Here is a 22400-nt window from a genome sequence, read left to right as displayed (position 1 = left end):
CAGAGCGCGCTGTTGATCCCAGGTGCATCGATGCTTCGTTTTTGCAGAGTGTTGTATAGAACATCCACTTCTGGCATAAGCAACGAAAAAAACTCCAGGAGCTGCATAAATGCTCGGTCCCGCAGTTTCTTTGACAGGCCGTATGCCTCACTTATGGTGACCGCATCCCATCCTGGTTGTGCGCGTATATGCTTCATACACTGAAGTAGTGCATCTCGGGTCTCCCAAACCGCGTTCACAGTTCTGCTTTTAAAGTTCCATCTCACAGCCGGTGGCCGTGGGATGCGTCTCTGTGTTGCCTCTGCAAGAGCTGCAACACGTTTTGGAGCACCGGAGAAAAAAGTGGAAAAAGCAGTTAGATCTGCAAAAAACACCTTCAGGATGCTCATCCTTGCTGAACACAGTTGCTGCAGGGTCAGGTTCAGTTGGTGGGCGTAGCAGTGAACAAACTGAGCGTTTGGGTACGTCTCCTTCATCACCGTCTGTACCCCGCGCACGTTACCGCTCATGACGGCCGCCCCGTCATAGGTCTGAGCGATTAGCTTTTCTTTCAGCTTCAGGGGTTCCAGAACAGCCTTGATGCTGTTAGAGAGACCTACACCAGTTTTGTCCTTTACTTCCACAAACTCCAAAAAACGCTCTGTAACTGTGAGGTCAGGCATAATGTATCGCAGCACAATCACCATTTGCGATTTACAGGAGACATCGGTTGTCTCGTCGGCCTGAACGGCAACAAATGATGTGTTGTCCACTTGCTTGGCTATTTCCTCCCTGTACACATCATACATGCAATCCAAGAGTTCATTCTGTATGGTGCTTGATGTCCCTTTGAAAACAAGCTGAGCTTCGTAGTGCCGTTGAAGCCTGGAATCGCCCTCACACATTGTCTCGAAAATTGACCTGAATATCCCTGGATTCAGAGAGTCCGCCGACTCGTTGTGGCCCCGCAGTGCTGTCTCACATTTCCCACACAGTTTAATACAGGTGATGATCCGACCAAGCACGTACCTGTTTTCTTCCACCTTCCTATTATGAGAATCAATGCCGCGTCTGTAGGCGCTGTCAATCTGAGCTGCAACATTCACCCTTCCAAGTAATCCCAATTTTACGGCATTTTCCAAATGACTGTTGCTGCTCTCATGCTTCATTGTCCTCTCCGAAAGATGCTTTAAGTCCTTGTAACCTGTCCTCGACCAAGTACCTTGATCTTCACCAAAAAGCAGGCAAGGAAAGCAAAAGAGGGAATTCTTCTGGATGCTCGCCGTTAGCCATTTCTTTTTAGCAAACCACTCAGCGTTAAACCCACGTTTAACTTTGCCCGCAGTCTGGACCATTTGGAAATCCGGTTGATGGTGGGCACCGAGGCGCTTTACCTCCAGTTTCTCTCCGAGACTAAGTGTCTCAAATGTGTGCTCCAGTAAATGGTCAACTTCATTCATTTTCTTTCAGTTTTTTACTTCTTTTAATCGCTGGTGATGTTAGCTATATGCTGCTCTCTCGTCTCCTCTTCAAACTACACGTGACGTTTCGCAGCACTGCACACGTGAGTACTTACAGCCAATCAATTCTGAATTATGTGAGATGACGTATGGTGGGGATGGGAGCACTATGCCCCTACGGTCATTATTTTTTTGCCACACACATTAAATAGAAAAATACTCTGAGCATGCGCAGTGTAGTTTTTACAATCACCGTTCACTTAGACTGTGAGAGGGAGGGGCAGGATCAGGTTTTGTCCCACATGGCTCTAAACAGCTCAAAACGGCACTCTAGACACTAATTAGAAGAACACAGACTAAAACAGAAATATACAGACGAATCAGATTATTAAACATGACCTTAAAATATATTTTATATGTTTTTTTATTTATTTTTTAGTATTTTTTTGTAATCATTATTTGTAATACTTTCTTCTGACACTAGGTGGGGCTGTGCCCCACCTGCCCCTAATGACCCGCCGCCACTGATAGTATCATCACTGAGTGATCCGGACTCGCGACAGGGGAAGCAAATACAGTCATCACAACACGTACCTTCACAGAGCTTCTAGGGAGATCGTCTCACCACCGTAGCTGTCAATCTGATCAAAAGACGTGTTCAATGGCATTACAATGAGAAAAAACGCGGCTGAATCGGTTAATCCATAGGTTTTTAACGTCTATGTATAAAAAAATGATAAATGATGATTTATAATCCATAATTCCATTTTATGTAAAAAATCGAAGAGCAAATGCTAGCTGCTAATGGTAGCCACCACAGCTAGCTGCTGCTTCTGCTAGGCTATGCAGCAGTCTCAGTGAGATATAAATATATAAATATCTTTGCGTTTTGGACTAACTTTAAAATATTCCCATGCTTTTGAAGATCTAGGGCGAGATGTTTTCGTTTGGGGGCTTCGTGCGCAATCCTGTGAGGAGGAGGTGGTAGCCGTTTCAGTCTCCATTGTGTTTGAATTGCGATTGCGAACTGCTTGTTGCTTTGGGTGACCCACGTGTGTGTAGCGACGCGTCGACGCGGAAATATGTCGTCGACGATATTTTGAAGTCGACGATATTTTGAAGTCGTCGACGCGTCGCTACAGCACTACTAAATAGTCACAACATTCAATAAAAAAATCAATGAGCGCTTTGAGTCTTTTCAAACAGTCATTTTAACAGTTACTACGTCATGATACTGTACCTATTACCTACTAGGCTGGTACAGCAAACCTCAGTGGCCAATCAGTTTCCAGAAGAACAGCTTTTACCACAGACTCAAATGAAATGGCATATTTGTATACAATTAGCAAATCTGGTGCTTAAGTGCCAAATATAAGGCAGTCTCGACCTGTAGGTGATATTAGACATGCATCTAAAGTCACACAAGCCCCATAAGCTCCTAAACATACACTACTACAGTACTCAAGTAGTGAGAATAGCTTCAGAACTATAAAGGAACCAGCAGGGGGCAGCACTGGATTGAAGTTTCACTCCAACAGACACCATCATATGTACAGTACAGTGTGTAATACACACACCATCAGAAATACAGTACAGTGTGTATTACACCATCATATGTACAGTGTGTAATACACCCTCACATGTACAGTACAGTGTGTAATACACCATCAGATGTACAGTGTAATACACCATCATATGTACAGTATGTAATACACCATCATATGTACAGTACAGTGTGTAATACACCATCATGTACAGTGTGTAATACACCATCAGATTTACAGTACAGTGTGTAATACACCCTCACATGTACAGTACAGTGTGTAATACACCCTCACATGTAGGCTACAGTGTGTAATTAAGCAATCATACACGAGAGGCCGTTCTTGAACGTCATTATTGGTACGACAGTACTGCGGCAGATTGCGATTCTATTACACAAAATATCATTGTAATCAACAATATCGTAAAATAATTTCATAATGTGGGCTAATTTGCTCCCAAACCTACGCTTTCTGCTTGAGTTAATCTCCGTCAGAAAGTAGTTCCTAGAAAGTAGTTCCCATGGTAACGATAGTCGATCAATCGAACACTCCTGCTACCCCGATTACAGTTATTGATATAATTATAGTAAATAATATATTATTAACCAATTTATTGAAAACAATTTATTGAAAACAATTCTTGAATTAGGCTATTTGAGTAATCACTGTGTGGGATTAGCGGACCAAATCCAATCAGGCTGTCCATGGTGCTGAAACATTTGGGGTTCAGAATGAAGGTGGATGTTCATGCTGCCATTAAAAGTGCAACAGCTCTCCATGAACTCCATGCCAGACTTTTTTGCAGGTGGTGCTGTGGTGTTCACGGGTAGGACTACGTTGTAGGAAGAGCTTTCCTCCAGTGGCCGTTTCATGGCGTGTCCCGGACCGGCAAAAAGCGCGTTGCTCCACATCTTTCTGTCTGTGTCCATGTCCAACCATTCATCAATACTGAGGCCCCCCAACAAATCAAAATTAACTTTAAAATCTGACATTTTGTAGCTACCGATTTCCAACGAGAGACAATGTATAACAGTGTAACGGCTGTGTGTCGCTAAACGTCGCTATGGAAACCACACGATGTAGGCTCATGGAAGTAGTTTCGGTAGGCTAGTGGCGTGTGTAGGCCACTGGATACTTTGTGATTAGGCACGTTCTTATTTGATCGTTGTTTGATCGTGGAATCAAACACGCCTATTGACCAATCAGAGAGCTTGCTCAAACCTACACAGCAAATACCAAAGTGTTAAAATCCCAGAGTACTGATGACCAGAGTAGACATTGTTACACTTTGGAGTAGAATGGACATAAAGTACACTTCTCAGAGTGCACCAGAACCTCTCTTTGGTGTTGATTCTTTGTGTGGTGTTAGTGTTGACTTGTGTAGTGTTTATTCTGGGATGATGGACTCCCTCAGAGTATATTTTTGCATTGAGTCTGTCCGGTCCGCATCGATTTTAGGTTTCGATTCGTCATCAGATAGGCCGCGCCTTCTCATTGGTTTAACGCAGCCTCGTGACCCTCGGTTTTTTGAAAATATTCTCCAGGAAAAGCGCGTCCGTGATCATTTCAGATTGATGCAAGATCTATACATCCATGGATCGAACACGGCAACATTTCTCCGCAGGACTGTAACGCTAGGTAAGTAGACACCGAGTGAATAATTCTGAATATTCATATTTGTCTTCTTGTTTTAATTTGTATAACTAAACAACTAAAACACGATAACGTTAGCAAGTAGAATATTTGTGAAGTTATTGCACCGGTAACGTTAGCCGTAGTCAATCAGATTAACGTTATTCTGACAACGAAATATGTGTTTCTTTGCTATTTTAGCTGCCGCTCCCGTGTTAATTGTTAGGCTTCATTCACACTGACTCAGGGGGAAACCGCTCCTCTTTCCAATCATTCGACAGGGGGTAACGTTACGGAAGTGCCGCAGCGGCCTTGAATACATGTTTTTTTAATCGATAATCAACTCCAGTCTGCAGGCACCGTTTGAAATAATGTGACCGTTAATGTTAGCAGCTGTTAGCTTAGCTACCGCCAATTTACGTTACTCATGTAGATTGAATGATTTCAAAGCTCTCGCCTCCCGCCTGATATAATGCTGTTAACAGTTAAGTCTAACTCTTCGCACTACATTTGGTACTGTACATGTGCAATAGAAGTAAAAGGCCTGCACTTAAAACCTGACTTAAGTAAAAGTATGCGAGTATAATCAGCTAAATGTACTTTAAGTATCAGTAAAAGCACTCATTGTGCAGTGAAACTGTTCCTGTCAGTGTTTTACTATTTTTGGGATGCTTTTAGGTTTTATATTACTGCTGCATTAATGTGTATGTTGCATTTGACTTCTGTTTTTCTTCTGCCGAGCTGATCTGATTTGCTATCAAAGGTCTTTGTCAGTGTCTGACCCGTCCATCAAAATATGATTTGTGTTTATTGTTATCTTACAGTCATCTCCAGCCTTCAGGAGTACTCTGGTCCAGTGGAGGCAACCCTACATCCTAGCAGTTGGGACCACAAGAAACAGCTCCATGAGTACTACATTGCGTTGGATGGTGAGCTCCTTCCCTGCAAGGCCAAGTCTTCCCTGTCAGTTTTGATGAACTTTTTAAAGCACATTATGTGTTTGGGATCTCCTATGACCAGGCCTCAAACGGCATGTACACATTTTTGCAGACCACCATCTACAACATTGATGTAAACTGGTTGCCATGTACACTTTTAGATGTTGGTCATCCTGCTCTGTGATTGTTAGTCTTTCAAAACAATATTGTTGTCAGTTTACTTTGCACATTAGCACTAGTGTATGGTATTCCACGTTGTCCATTTGTTGTAACAGTATTTTGGAATGATGACCTCTAAAGTGTTTCCCCAGCCTAAAGAGGTCTAATGAGCAAATGCACACACATTTCCACCTATGACCAATGTATTTGGGTTGTTTGATGTTGCTACTGATTAGATGTTATATTTAAAATAGGGCTGTCAAGTTAATGCGTTAATAACGCGTTAACGCAAACAAAAATGAACGCCACTAATTATTTTAACGCGATTAACGCATGTGTATTTGTTGTCCTCGGCCGCCCCGTAGTTTCAGAGCGCATCGAGTTTAAAATACCATCTACAAGCTGATGCTGACAGCCCCACTCCTGCTGCCCGCTTGTGGCAGACCACACTTCCACGCTCACCGGCAGGCACCGACTGGCTATTGGGAGGACCGGGAGAGACCTTACGTGTATTGTTGTTGTTAGCATCTGGTGCTAGCTAGCTGCGCTAACGGATATACGGAGCTGTTTAAATGAAAACAGAGGAGCGACATTTCGCCACAACTGCGCCGAGCACTTGACTTTATGCAGGAAGCCAGACAGTGGGACATTGTACGAAAAGTCAGCACACTCAGCACGGATAGTGCGCAACATGATTGCAGCGTCCAGGCAGCTCCCGTTCGAGCATATGCCTTGAGTTGCACATAGCTCCAACGATCACACACACACACACACACACACACACACACACACACACACACACACACACACACACACACACACACACACACACAGACAGACATTGTATTGTATGAGAGAGGTTCCAGGTTGAATTGAGGTGAATATTTGTAATGTTCAGAGGTTGTTGTGTTTAATATTCATGAGAATATTTGTCATTGTTCAAATGATAATAAACATTTGCATAAAGCATATTTGTCCACTCATATGTTGATAAGAGTATTAAAAACTTGAAAAATATTCCTCTAAGGAACATTTAGAACAGATCAAAAATGTGATTAAATATTTTTAATCGACTGACAGCCCTAATTTAAAACGCATCAAAATCACATTTTTTTAAATAAACGCATGTTTTCAAGAATCTGATGTGTACTTTATTTCCTGAAGTGTTAATGATTCACCCCAAAATGGTTTGCTTGGTGCACATCAGCTAAACAGCACTGAAACAGTGTGAAAAATGACCATGGAGCACATGTTCTCTCTCAAAGTGTTGAATAATCAGCTCTGCACAGTGACACTAACAGACTGACTAAGAGTACATGTTAACTCTGAGGGTTCTAGGTTTACACTGCACGTGTTAGAAAGCACTCAAACAGTGTAATATAGTTATAGTGTATATTTTGACTCCCAAAGTGTTCGAATCTAACTCTTTATTTGGAGTTTATATGTTACTCTTTTGACAGTGTTCAGAGAACACCAAACTCTTGGACCTATACACCCCGAGACTGGTGTTAAATGTACTCTTATAGAGTACAATGTACACTGGTTTTTGCTGTGTATGTGTTATAGAATACACCATCAGATGTACAGTATGTAATACACCATCATATGTAGTGTGTAATACACCATCATATGTACAGTGTGTAATACACCATCAGATGTACAGTGTGTAATACACCATCAGATGTACAGTGTGTAATACACCATCATATGTACAGTGTGTAATACACCATCATATGTACAGTATGTAATACACCATCAGATGTACAGTGTGTAATACACCATCAGATGTACAGTATGTAATACACCATCATATGTACAGTATGTAATACACCATCAGATGTACAGTATGTAATACACCATCATATGTACAGTGTGTAATACACCATCAGATGTACAGTATGTAATACACCATCAGATGTACAGTGTGTAATACACCATCATATGTACAGTATGTAATACACTATCAGATGTACAGTATGTAATACACCATCAGATGTACAGTGTGTAATACACCATCAGATGTACAGTATATGTAATACACCATCAGATGTACAGTATGTAATACACCATCAGATGTACAGTGTGTAATACACCATCAGATGTACAGTGTGTAATACACCATCAGATGTACAGTGTGTAATACACCATCAGATGTACAGTGTGTAATACACCATCAGATGTACAGTATATGTAATACACCATCAGATGTACAGTATGTAATACACCATCAGATGTACAGTGTGTAATACACCATCAGATGTACAGTGTGTAATACACCATCAGATGTACAGTATGTAATACACCATCATATGTACAGTGTGTAATACACCATCAGATGTACAGTATGTAATACACCATCATATGTACAGTGTGTAATACACCATCAGATGTACAGTATGTAATACACCATCATATGTACAGTGTGTAATACACCATCAGATGTACAGTGTGTAATACACCATCAGATGTACAGTGTGTAATACACCATCAGATGTACAGTATGTAATACACTATCAGATGTACAGTGTGTAATACACCATCATATGTACAGTGTGTAATACACCATCCGATGTACAGTGTGTAATACACCATCAAGTAGTTAAGGCAAATATGATCAATAGGTAACTAGTTAAAACTTCATCGACATTACTGGTTAACTACATATGACCAAAGACATTTTAAATAGTTTGACCTGGATAATTTAATGAATTGTATTTGTTTAACTAGACAATTTTAGCCTCACTTCTAAACTAGGTAACTTGTTAATTAGTGAACATTTAATTAAATAGTTGAAAGATAATGTGAAAAACTAATCAACTAGTAAAACCAAAAAAAGCTTCAACTGGGTAACTGGCACATATTTTGGCTTACTTTTACTTGTAATTGTATCTTACTGTATATAAAGGATTATTTCCTTCAATTCGTTCCCTTCACATGACTTTGCCTCTAAGAACGTTTTTGGAATATATCTATATAACCTGCAGTGGATTTTAAGACACCAGAGGGGCCTGTCAGTAAGAACTATTATGCCTATCATAACAGCAGAGTATAGCACTGTAACACTATTTAAAACATGCTTTACCTTTCTCCAATGGAAGCTTTGATGAGCACTGAGATGAACATGCATACATTTTGAAACATTTTTCAGTAAAAAACGTACATAGACTCCTGGATCAGCACCAAAGGCCAATTCCACAAAGCCATGCACGTAGTGTAGGATTTAGAAGCTAAAGAGTCAGATATTTCGAACTTGAGAGCAGAAAAGTAGCTACAAGGAAAAAATGTTTTACTCACATTCAACATAAATGCAAATAAAAGCGTATGAGGCTATATGTGTAAATAGTAATGTGCCTTATCAACTTAATGAGGTAATGATATATCACTGTTGTGTTCCCAGCTTGTTCGACAACGGAGGTAAAGTAGCCTAATTAAAATCATCAACCTCTCTCTTGGAATGAATTATTATTGACAAATGCTCGTGGATTGTATACATAGAAGTTTGGATAGAATAAACAAGGAGGAGATAAGCAGAGCAGAGTGGACAACAAATTGGTTTTGAAACAATTAAATCACTGCTCCACTTTTTGCCCATCCACCGTCAGCGTGTCAGCCTGCAGTGCAACCGAGCTTACGTTCTCCGGCTATTCTTTATTATTGTTGTCTTTGGTAAACACCACACATCTGCCTGATCATGTCGACTTCCCATTGGTTTAACGGGTTGTCTTTCGCAGTACTTTCCGTCCGTTTGGCCGGTTTGATTGGTCGACGCCGCTCTCTTTTCCTCTTCTTCCCGGCGGTGGGTCGGAGCCGCTGTGTCCCGGGTCTGGCATGTTCTTAGCCAAATTCTCCACGGTGTAAAATTGGATCCCCCCCTTTTCACAAAACCAAAAAAAACCCCATTCAATTCCCACTGAACGTACACTAACCGCCCCCCCCCCTCCCCCCCCCCCAGCTCTGAAGATGGAGGTGGTTAGCGGGATTGCGGGGTCTGTAGCCCGACTGGAGGGCCGAGAATTCGAGTATCTGATGAAGAAAAGGTCGGTGACCATCGGCCGGAACTCTTCGCAGGGTTCGGTGGACGTCAGCATGGGACACTCCAGCTTCATCTCCCGGCGGCACATCGAGATATTCACCGCGGGAGAAGACGGCACCGGCACGGGGGAGTTCTATCTGCGGTGCCTCGGGAAAAACGGGGTGTTTATTGATGGGGTGTTCCAAAGGAGAGGGGCGCCTCCTCTCCAGCTCCCCCGAATGTAAGATCCCAGGCTGGGTTGCTTCATGGCACAGATATGCGGGTCAGCGGCTCGTGTGTTGTTGTTGTTGTTGTTGTTGTTGTTGTTGTGTTGCAGCGTGGTGCACGTGCTGTGTGGAGAGTGCGTGCTGCTGGGTGGACACACAGCTCCATGCCGGATCTGCCAGATAACCTAAACCTGATTCATGGTCCTTATGTCGAGAGTTTACAAACATGGCAGCAACATAATGATAGTTAAACTGATGCATGCATCCATACTCTTGGTGGAACATGATTTACCCACACACAGAGAGTAGTGGGGATGTTTGATTACAGAGTGATAGAACATAATGTTTGTGTGTTCGCAGAGTGCATCGGTATTAGCATGGCCTCATGTGTGTCTGTGTTTACCCCAAAAGCCCCCCCTACACTGTTGTACTTCTGGTAACTCATTTCACATTTTATCTTCATATATATTTTGGTATGATATGGCAATGTTGTCGCCATCATACACCATAGTGGTAATTCCTGGTCCATATTTAAACTGAGTCTGGCTCTCGGTAGACCTCCTCGACCTGCTTGTTGCCAGGCAGGAAGTTGTCCTATTGGCACTGTAATAAACATTGCCTTTCTGATGTTCAAATGTGGACAAATATACATAGTCATTTAAATGGAAATTGCCTGGACATTAAACACACACTTGATCTTTGTTTGTGCTTTTCTTTGGTTCCCAGGTGTTGTTTCCGGTTTCCCAGCACAACTATAAAGATCACGTTCACAGTCCTGTCCAATGAAAGGAAGGAGCCCAGGAACGTGCCAGAATCACCAGTTAAACCTATCCAACCCCAAATCTCCCCACTGACCATCAACATTCCTGACAACATTGCCCCACCTCATAAGCCCCAGCCTTCCCCAACGGGCACCCTCAGGTGGGAGAGCTCTGTTTCTCTTCTGTGCCAATGCTCAGAGCACGTAGAAGTTTACAACAATATCATATACTAAATGTTTTTTTTATTTGATTTCTCAGTGCGGCAAACTCCTGTCCATCAAGTCCGCGGGGGGCGGGCTTCTCCAGCTACAGGCCGAGCCGTGTTCTGGCCTCGGACTTGATAGGCGACAACTCCCAATCAGAAAATGACAAGGAGGCCTCCGGTGAAGACAGCCCAAAGGTGAGAGGGCGAGGAAACTCTTAGTGTGTCTGCTTAATTTTCAAATATATTTTAGGGGATATATTTATTTTTTTACGAAAGGGGCTGCGGGACAGAATGCCTGGTTACTCATTAAAAATGCTCACAACAACACAGACTTTGGAGTAGAGGACAGTGGACTGAGTCTGTGTTTGTGTTTTGGTCTAACAGGAACCTGGCTGACCTTACATTAACCAATCACATCTCCACTACCAGCACATGATGCCAAAAACTTTCTTTATTTTCCACCGGACGACTCCCAAACCTCCATATTCGTATGCACAGCTGATAGTCCAAGCTATCACCATGGCGGCAGATAAACAGCTGACTCTGAATGGAATATACACCCACATCACCAAGAACTACCCCTACTACAGAACAGCTGATAAAGGCTGGCAGGTCAGACTCTTCACTCTGCATGTCTAAGGTTGTAATGTTCCTTTCTTTAAGGACTGTGTCTGTTGCGTTATTGTAAATGCAAAAATCTGAGGCGCTATCAGACACAGGATTTACTGCTTTACTCTGTATTTATATCAATGTAATGGAATGTGCGCAGGTTTTAGATGCCTTAAAGATGTCACTGTTGCCTTCAGGAAATTGAGACAGCATTTTTCATTCTGTCTTCTGTTGATAATAAATATGTCAGTGAAGTGCACTGCAGGACTGGAGTCTTTCTGACAGGGACAGCAAGTGTCTGATGATGGCTCTGACATGTTGAATAGAGCTGTGTCATGAACTGTTGGTAACCATCAGTTACTGTCTATTGTAAACCTCAGAAATCATCAAGATAACTCGGGACCGTCACAAAACGATCAGATACAGTGGAGCTGCTTTGATTTCTAAGTCTCCCTTTGTTAAATCAATAGGCTGATGTTTAATATTAACATGAAACCTGTTTCAGCTGCATCTTTTTTGTTAATTTAAGCAGTTTAAATTCTCTGCAAATAATTCTCTCAAAATTACAATATTTTCATTTATAATTTGGGCAGAAATGTTGTCATTACAGAATAGAACAAAAATGTACATTTTATGTTTACCTTCATTACATACCTCTAAATAGCTTAAAGGGGACCTATCATACAAAATGCCCTCTGTAGGGCTGGGCGATTTTTTCGGTTTTAACGATTAATTTGCATTTTACTTTCCTACGGTTTGCGAAATGGCTGAACCGAAAAAATCGCGATTTTAAAAACATTTCTAGACTCCGCAGAATTTGTTTTGCTTTAAGGGACTCCGTAGTAGCTTACTCTCTCACTTTCCAGAACGCGCACACAACTCAACCACATTGCCTGTGACCAGTGGGCGTAGCTGTGGGTGGGCCCGGGTGGGCCTGGGCCACCACAATGCACGTCTGGCCCACCCACAGCCAATCAGCGCTTCATAGCGCAGAGCCGGGAAGCCCAGAAGGACAGTGCCACACAACTGCAGTTCATCTAGGTGGCCGACAGGGGATGGATGCAAAAAAGGAGGCAATTCCCATAGACCCCCATGTTTAAAATGCCCCCAACTTTACAGCAGAAATAAACAGTTTCTAGCCTGGATCCAATCAAACTTATTCTGGATATAGTTAGATTCCACCCTTCATGACAATGGAATAGGGAGTGCATTTTTTACCGTGAGTTTTTATAGCAAGTAAAGTAACTTTTGCCGTGAGTGAATGAGCGAGGGGGCGGGGCAGTTTACACACACGCAGCTGCTACATGCAGCAACACACACACACACGGAGGAGATGGCGGAGAGAACGCGCTCGAGGTGTGGTTTGTACCCGTCTCGATGTGGACAATACTAGTTACCACAAGTGGAATAAGAGTTATCATGTAAGGGCGGTAACACGAGCAATTTGTCTAAACCATTTAGCAAACGGGCTCCACATTCAGACGGAGGAATGCAACGGTTCCACTGTCTTTCTAGTAGCTCTGTAGCCCCATCCCACGAGTAACGTTTCCACGTCAGGTGTTATGTATGCTCGCAGCAACACACGGAGTTAACTCAATTATACAAACATGGGTTAATGATTAGAGGAAAACTGAGTTATTTATTTTGTTAAAGTTTCAGCTATTCTGTTCACAGTTCTGTCATCCACATATTTAATACGATTTGTTAAAACACTGTTGTTTCTTTTGATGTGAATATTATGTATTTAATTGAAATAAAAAGCAATGTTAGTTTTGTTCACAATTTGTTTAGTAGTTTACCTTATTTTTTTTCTCCAAAAGAACCGGATTGATAAGACATAGAAATACTTTATTGTCATTTCAACCCAGACACAGAGTGTACTATTAAAACGAAATGTCGTTGTACTGGCTTACAGGAACAGGACAATATAAAAACTTGCTAAATTGTACATATAAATAAATAATAGTGACGTGCTGCTGATAACATTAAAGAAAGTGTGCGTTTTAAAATATAAAGACTTACTATACATATAAATAAAATAGACATACTATATAACAAGTGCTCTTTACACAGCGTAATTGTAATCTTTATGTCACTGGTCTACTTGCTGTTCAGCAGTCTGATGGCATGGGGGAAAAGCTATTGCAGAATCTGGCTGTTCTGCTCTTAATGCTGCGGAACCTCTTGCTGGAGGGCAGCAGGGAGAACAGAGCATGGTGAGGATGAGTGGGGTCTTTAAACATGTTCTGGGCTTTTGTCAGGCAGCGTTTCTGAGTCTCTGATGGGAGGGAGAGAAACTCCGATGATCTTCTCTGCTGTCCTAACCACTCTCTGCAGAGACTTCCAGTCTTTGGCGTTGCAGTCTCTCGACCAGATGGAGATGGGCTGGTCAGCACGCTCTCTATGGTTCCTCTGTAGAACGTGGTGAGGATGGGAGGGGGGAGCTGTGCAGGAAGTGTAGGCGCTGCTGTGCCTTCTTAAATAGTGATGTAGTGTGAGTGGACCAGGTCAGACTGCTTGTGATATGCACCCCCAGGAACTTGGTGCTGTCTGTAGTCTTCACTGCTGTGCCGTTGATGTGGAGTGGTGGGTGACAGTGCTTTTTGTTCCTGAAGTCGACAATGATCTCTTTTGTTTTATCGACATTCAGGATCAGGTTGTTGGTGTTACACCAGTCTGTCAGATGTTTCACCTCCTCCCTGTAGGCCTGTTCGTTGTTGTCCCTGATGAGTCCCACCACTGTTGTATCGTCCGCGTACTTTATGATATGGTTGGTACTGAACCTGGAGCATAAGCATAAGCGCTATCGATAAAAGTAGTAGTACCGTTAAAGCCTTAACGATACCCATCCCTATGTGGATGTCAGTTTTACTCACATTCTGAGGCCGCCGTGCCTATGTTTTTGTTTTCACTGTAATTTATGCTTATGTTCTATTAGTGCATTAAAAAATCATTAAAATCATTAATGAAGTTTCAGCTCAGACCCCACGCTTAATATGTCTCCCCCTGGCCCACCTACATTTCTCCAGGCCCACCCACACAATCATTCCTGGCTACGCCATTGCCTGTGACTACCCGATCTGCAGCTCTGTGTACACATATATCACTTAAATTATTCAATACATCCTTTGTACTGAAGTATTCAAGAGTAAATAAAGTAAATAAAGTTGAATATAAATGATTTGCTGTGGCCAATTGTTTTCATTGCATTTACAGACCCGTGTAAATCTCTGATACCACCCAATGAATGCATTGACTTGCCTTGTAGAAACCACGCTACACAAAACAGATAGCAACACCTATAAAAACTATTTTAAAAAAAAGGGGCTACTGGATCGACCTATATAAAGTATATAAATATTTTATTTTTTTTCAAAATACCAAAAATATCTTGCATTTTAGCCATGCCTCATTTCGCCTCCATTTGCTTTTTTCCAGCGCTTGTTTTTGCAGGGGCTGATTCTGTGAGCTGCAGCTGACCACGCCCCCCTGCAGGAGAGGCGAGCGTGCTCTGAGATCAGCTGCTGGGCGGTCTGTAGAGGGGGAGGAAAAGAGATCTCCGTCCTCCGTGTTTTATTCTTATAGAAGTAAGAAGAGAAGTAATGGGGCAGAAACCCTCCTTTTTACGCAGCGGTCCAGACATAGACATTCAAACGGCGACACATATTCAGTTGGCAGTTACTTTGGCATTAGGGCAGGGATATCTAGATACTTCCCAAGGTCTGACATCATTAGGCCGCAAGGTGCAACCTCGAAAGTCCCTTTAGAAAAGAAATCCCGCTCCACAGAAGTGGAACTACATAATCTTTAGTTCATAAAAAAGAACGAGTCATGCTTATCACCAAAGAAAAGTTCGTCGCTAAAATTCCTGTCAATTCTTCTAGGCACGTAATTATTGGCTGAACTAGTCCCTTCAAAGCGTAATAATATCTTGGTCAAAAGTAGTGCCACGGTTTGTCACGTGATCGTGCTACACCAATTGGGTAGCTGCATATTGTCAACAGAAGTGAAAGAATGGCCGCCTACATGGTTACGCTAAACCAGACCAAATGGATTCTAAACAGTGCGTATGCTTGTTTATGTCATGTTTTGTCATATTTCTTAATACATCACTAAGTCCGAGGTATTTGCGTATATACGCGGTATTTGTGAGAGGTTTTACTATCTGGGGAACAGAAGTTGACCATCGAATCAACATTGGCTAGCAGCGTTTATCAGCCAACTCCAGCTACAACAACATTCCTGGACTACCATGTTCGCATCGCTAGGTTCATTGGCTGAGCTCGTGGATTATTCCATTAGACTGAGGACTTTTTGTTTGTCTGTCTGTTGTTATTGTTACCCTGTACACGTTAAATGCACTCTTACAATACACATGACTTGATTTCATACATAGCTGCGTCCAAGAAGAAGGTTAACTTGTTACGTTAAGTAATTTAGATCAATAAAATGCAGTACTTATACCAATGAGCATTGATTCATTTATTTGCATGACTCGTTCTTTTGTATGAACTAAAGATTGTGTAGTTCCACTTCTGTGGAGCGGGATGAAACGATAACAGGGTTCACCTTATGGCCTACATGAAGTGTGCTACTTTTAAGCAACGATGTTTTCAAATCTGTAATCAAAAAGCTCCTCAAAAACACCATCGAAGCAGTTCCTGCCGTTGCTACGTTAGTTCAAACAGTAACAACGGACTACTTTTCTTAGCGGATGCTTGTCAATTTAAATCAATACATAAAACTATTTTTAAGTCAATAAAATCATTTTCTAAATCCATAAAAGCATTTCAATTAATATTGGGAGTCATGTCCGTTACTTTGTGAGAATGTGGCCATGTGTAATAAGCGGGATGATGTGCACTTGCATAATGTGCCTTCATGCCGATCAGATCCCTCTGCAAAAAAAACGGCTCGTTCGCGGGCGAGAGCCGGCTCCCGTCGTTCACTTAAAAGAGCCTTGGTCTGGTTTGTTTAGAAAAAAACAGAAAAAAATCGAGGGTTTAAATCGAAAATTGTCCATTAGTTAGAAAAAAATCGCGATTTTATTTTTAGGCAAATCGCCCAGCCCAACTCTTGTACGTCTTTTATACATGAATATGTGTCCCCGGTGTGTCAGGGAACTCACCAAGTGTCAAAAACCCAACCCTCTCTCTTTTCCTCCATACCCAAATCTCTGAAAAAAGGGGCTGTAATGGATCTGATACAGACTGATCCAAGATTTCAATTATTTCCTAAGTCACAAAAGTGGTGCTCCGCTTATTGTCCAATTCTCCACCTATCAGGGGAAATGAGAGGTTGGGCCACGGCTGGCCATTGCGCATCGAAAGCGCTGGAGATGCTGTAGGTCATATGCCAGACCTGTAAGTGGCGCAGTAGTCTGCCACAAAAGCAGCGAAGAAGACTTCCCGTGCATGGTTTCCAATGGTTACCCTTCTGTTTATTCTCCGCTGTGGCTCTTTTCCTCCCTCCCCGAGCGTTTGCACCTCCTGCTTAAAACAAATGAATAATGACTCTATATAATCATATGTAAGGGATAATGTGCAGCGACGCGGTCATTATGGGGAAAAGAAACACCGACAGGCTGATCAGGAGTGATGTTGAGGCGGAGGGATCTAGATCGGCATGAAGGCACATTATGCAATGTGCACATTATCCTGCTTATGACATTGGCCACATTCTCGACAAAGTACGACATATTAAGTGAAATGCTTTAGAAAATGATTTTATTGATTTAAAATAGTTGTATGTATTGATTTAAAATTGACATGCATCCGCTAAGAAAAATAGTCCGTTGTTACTGTTTGAACTAACGTAGCACGCGGCAGGAAACTGCCTTCGATAGTGTTTTTGAGGAGCTTTTTGATTACAGATTGAAAAAACCTCGCTGCTTGCTGTAAAAGTAGCACACTTCATGATGTCAAACCTTGGAAAGTATCTAGATATCCCTGCCCTAATGCAAAAGTAACTGGCAACTGAATATGTGTCGCCGTTTGATGTCTATGTCTGGACCGCTGCGTAAAAAGGAGGGTTTCTGCCATAGGCGGAGTTTGACATTTGAGCTTGGGGGGGCAAACCTTTTTTTTACTGACGTCCCAACCAGGGTTTCCGCTATGATTTTTTTCTCGCCGGTCAAATGTCCGGACAGAATTTATTTTACCGGACAAATTTGAAACTTACCGGTCATGTTTCAATAATAATAATAAGAGTTGTGTAGCAGAGTTTCCGTTAGCAGGTCATTACCGGACTATGACCGGATATGCTGATGTTTAAAACTCAGTTAATGGGCTCATTTTATATTGCGTCAGTTTATAATCGTTAGCAGGATCGGAAAAAATTCAGATTCATTTTTCAATAAATGATTCCGTAAACAACAAACAACATAATTATTACATTCAAATAAACTACTTGTAGTAGATGAAGTACATTATTCAAAAGTTTACATTACTTTGAATAATAACACGGGAGAAAACGGATCCTCTCTCTCTCTCATCTCCCTGGTCCTCTCTCTCTCCTGACAGCCCGTCAAGTTTTCTATGCAGCTCACTAAACAGTGGCGGGGCTTCAGGTGATTATGCAGCAGCTGTGATCTGATCTCTCTCTCCGCATCCGGTTACACTTCACTCCGCGTTTATGTCCATATCGATCAGATACCAGCTCTCTGATCGGGCCTTGTATAGAGGCACAGATCAAATTATTAAGAGTGAATATCGGGGCCGATAATGATCGGCGGCCAATCGATAGGAGCATCGGACATTTTGACCGGCAGGTTTTGAATTTACACCACAAGACCAGTTTTTTATTAAATTTTACCAGCTAAAAACCGGTAATTACCGGCTAACGAAAACCCTGGTCCCAACTATTGCGTGGGGGTGCTACGGATACAGTAGCAATAAAGCCAGCAACTCACCCGCACTGAGTATGACTTTTCCATGCCCGCTGTACACACACAGTCATATGGAAGGGGCGGTCTCTCCCCCCCAACAACAGTGCATTACATAACTTTGCACATCTTATACTGATTTGATAACTACTACATCCCTTGGTTACTCGAACACGCTATAATATTATTAATCAGTGTCCTACCTTATTAAAATATTGATATACGAAATATTTGTATTGGAACAGTTTTCGACGTAGTAATGCTGTAACATATTTCAGCCACCAGGGGGGGCAATGCCCTGCTCCCCCGCAAAATCCGCCTATGCTACTTCTCTTCTTTCTTTATAAGAATAAAACACGGAGGACGGAGATCTCTTTTTCTCCCCCTCTTCTCCCCGCTGCAGCCCAGCAGCTGATCTCAGAGCACGCTCCCCTCTCCTGCAGGGGGGCGTGGTCAGCTGCAGCTCACAGAATCAGCCCCCTGCAAAAACAGCGCTGGAAAAGAGCAAGTAGAGCGAAATGAGGCATGGCTAAAATGCAGGATCTGTTTGGTATTTTGAAAAAAAAACTATATTTATATACTTTATATAGGTATGGCCCTACAATATATTGTTCAAATATAGCATGATATGTCCCCTTTTTAAAGGTCCCATGTCATGGCCATTTCTACTGATCATAATTCCATTGTTGAGGTCTACTAGAATAGATGTATGCTGTGCAATTTTCCAAACTCACATTGGTTTCTCATACAGCATCTCTGTAAAGTATGTGTATTCACTCTCTGTCCTACACGGCTTGTTGGAGCTCCTGCCCCCCCCCTCCCTGTGAGCCCACTGTGCTCTGATTGGTCATGCGTGCACGTTGCTGTGAGGAGCAGACAGGGCTTCCGTGATAGCGATACAGATACAACGAGAACAAGCGAAACTCATCCTGAGCACACAAACACTCACCGCCGAAGTAAAAACAATAAATGTGGCTTGATATGAGTAAGAAAAAGGTTTATAACGCTGTGAGAACGGGTCTGCGGAGAGCATTTCTCTGCGATCCCAACTTAGCAGCCTGAACAACGTTTACCCATTTAAACAGTCGTGGTAGATACCTTGTTTGTTTTTAAACAACATAAATAGACAAACAACAATGAATACTTACAGGTTGTGTACCCGAATCTCCCGCTGGTCCATTGGAAGAACGATGCTGTTCCTACTTTGTTTGGACCAAACAAAGTAGGAACAGCATCGTTCTTCAGTGCCCTACGCTGTACATATCCGGCATGAATCGCTGAAAGGTTTATGAAGCTTTGTTTCCTGAAAGGCTGGCAGAGGGTCATAGCTCTGGGCGTGGCTACTGGGTATCCCTACGTAGCGATACCCAGGAAGTAAATGAGAAATCTCCAACGAGGCGTTTTGGGGAGGTATTTCTGTGTTAGAGTTTTACTCGGGTGTACTTTGAGGGTCTTTGACTCTGCAGGACCGTTGTACATGCATAAAACACCTTCATAACACAACAAGGGGACGGGTAATAACCGGAAAAGCATGACATGGGACCTTTAAAACCTGAGGGATATTTTTGCAGTGGTCCTTTAAATGTTTAGCTGTATGTAAATGTATACATTGTATTTATGTGCATATGTAAATGCATGAATGTGTGTGTTCTAGAACTCAATCCGGCACAACCTGTCCCTGAACCGGTACTTCATCAAAGTGGCGCGCTCTCAGGAGGAGCCGGGCAAAGGCTCCTTCTGGAGGATCGACCCCGCCTCGGAGGGCAAGCTGATGGAACAAGCCTTCAGGAAGCGCCGGCCGAGGGGGGTGCCTTGCTTCAGGACACCCATGGGACCGCTCTCCTCCAGGTGACCCATGGGAGCTGTCAGCTATTATATGGTGCATATTAATATTGTGTGTGTCAGAACTCATCCTTTCTGTCCTCTGTCCCAGGAGTGCTCCGGCATCCCCCCAGCCACACGGGGGCCCTGTCTGTATCCAGCGGGGTTCAGACTCCAGAGAGCCTGTCCAGAGAGGGCTCCCCTGTCCCCATGGAGCCAGAGCCAACCCCCCACAAGCCCCCACCCAAATCACTACAGTCCAGCCCAAACTCGCTGTGATCCAAGAGGCCCGCTTCACACAGAACTCCAACGGTAAAGATTTATCCTCTCAAGATGATCTGTAACCAAAGTTGACCATTCTTTGTTAAATGTACTACATGGAGTATATTTAACTGGTGACAAAACAGTCTTTTTTGAAATACTGATGACTCTGTATAATCCTACATAAGTTAGTGGGACCCCCCAGCTTGGTTTTTTGCTATTCTTATTGCTTGTCATCGGGTCCATTTCCCCGGAACATCAGACAAAATGATTTCTAGTGTGCAGGTTCAACTGACACTCCTTCAGCTCAGGCTCAAGCTCTGCCAAGAGGGTGGGGGGGTCCCCTCAAACTGTCCAGGACCTTATATGCTTAAGATTAAGATGAACCTTTATTGAATTGAAAGTGGAAATTCAGTTTTCCACTCTGTTAATATTTTTTTTTTTGGGATACACAACGGTACAAATACACACATGCATTGGAACACAGGTATATGTGCACACATGCACATGCATTATAAAAAGGTTCCAGAACAAAGAGGCCTGCTTTCTGTCAGGCGCCAGGGAGCAGTTGGGGGGGTTCGATGCCTTGCACCCGGGACCTCGCCAGGATGTGAACTGGCACCATCTCCAGCTACCAGTCTACATTCCATTTTAGTTTGGTCTGATTGGGACTTGAAACGGCGATTCTCAGTTGGTCAAGTAAGTCAAGCCCGACAGACTGAGCTAACTGCCGTCCACTGATCAGACACCAGGCTGCTGGACCCTGCTGAGGCAAGGGAGGCCCAGCAGAAACCAGGAGAGTGGAGCAGACTCATGAAACGAGAGGACTGCAGACCCCACAGGGGTGCCCAAATACCACCAGGATGAAAGTCATGTCAATGTAGTAACCTTAACTCGTTTTTTTTGTGTGGAGTAATTGTTTATGTTGCCAGAAGTGAAAGGCAGTACATTTGAGTAGTGAGACAGCTTGTCAGTAACCTGCACCCCCCCCCCTGACAGGCCCCCCCCTCAGCAACCAGCCGGTCCTGATCGCTGTGCAGCGCCAGATGCCTCAAACCACCATGAAGCCAGTGACCTATGCCATGGCGTCGCCAGCCATAGTATCAATGTCAGTTAGCTCCGCCCCCGTCATGCAGACGGTGCACGTTGTCCACCAGATCCCAGCCGTCACCATGGCAACTGTTGCCGGAGAGCCCACTGCTACAGTGAGCCCGAAACCTCATGAGAATGGAGGAGCAGCGCACCGGGGGATCCAACGTAAGAGCTGCTTCAGTCTGTGATGAGTGTGTGTTAGGCTGTGTGTGTGAGCAGAGCGTGACATGTGTGTTTCTACCCCTGGCAGTTAAAGTGGAGTCAGTGCCCCCCCTCACAGCCTCCTCCATAGGGGGAGTCAGCCGCATCGTGCAGACTCCTCTGACTACACTCACCATCCTGCAGCAAGCCCCCCCGCTGGGCCAGCACCAGCTCCCCATCAAGACTCTCTCACAGAACGGGACCGCAACCTTCTTCCCCATCACCACTGCTGTCAGCACAGGTGACCCCCCTCCCACAATATGATATGAATTTGCCTATATTGTAATTGTATTATGTTAGTTATTCTCTACACACTCATCTGTGTGTGAGGGGCCTCTCCTCTCTGACCTTCTCACTACAGTGCATTCAGCACACATGGTGTGTATCCTCTCAGATCTATCTAAGTATTCAACATCTGTAAAGCAGATGTTTTCAATACCTTACTGTGGTTTAGGATCCATGTTCACATAACCAGCATGCTTCTTCCTCCCCTGCTCTTCCTGTGCTTCACTGCCATGTTTCCTTTGGTGGAACAGCATGGAACTCTGCGTCTTCCCTGGTCCCCTCTGTCTTCTGTCTTCTCTGTCCTCTCCCTCTGTCTTCTCTGTCCTCTCCC

General features: G+C 43.2%; 1 protein-coding gene across 1 annotated transcript in view; it reads left to right on the top strand.

Annotated features, from left to right (window-relative positions):
- Positions 1-4490: 4490 nt before the first annotated feature.
- LOC117540964 (forkhead box protein K2-like) overlaps positions 4491-22400 on the top strand; it is a 20003-nt gene continuing 2093 nt past the window's right edge. The window contains 12 exon segments of the mRNA XM_034207956.1: positions 4491-4621; positions 5440-5544; positions 9665-9965; positions 10678-10872; positions 10971-11111; positions 11382-11529; positions 20064-20257; positions 20343-20358; positions 20360-20453; positions 20456-20542; positions 21491-21748; positions 21834-22025. Coding sequence (XP_034063847.1) covers positions 4558-4621; positions 5440-5544; positions 9665-9965; positions 10678-10872; positions 10971-11111; positions 11382-11529; positions 20064-20257; positions 20343-20358; positions 20360-20453; positions 20456-20542; positions 21491-21748; positions 21834-22025 — 1795 coding nt within the window. The 5' untranslated portion in view covers positions 4491-4557.

Source organism: Gymnodraco acuticeps, unplaced genomic scaffold, assembly GCF_902827175.1.
Source record: "Gymnodraco acuticeps unplaced genomic scaffold, fGymAcu1.1, whole genome shotgun sequence".
Taxonomy (NCBI): Eukaryota; Metazoa; Chordata; class Actinopteri; order Perciformes; family Bathydraconidae; genus Gymnodraco; species Gymnodraco acuticeps.
This window is presented reverse-complemented; position numbering and strand designations above follow the sequence as displayed.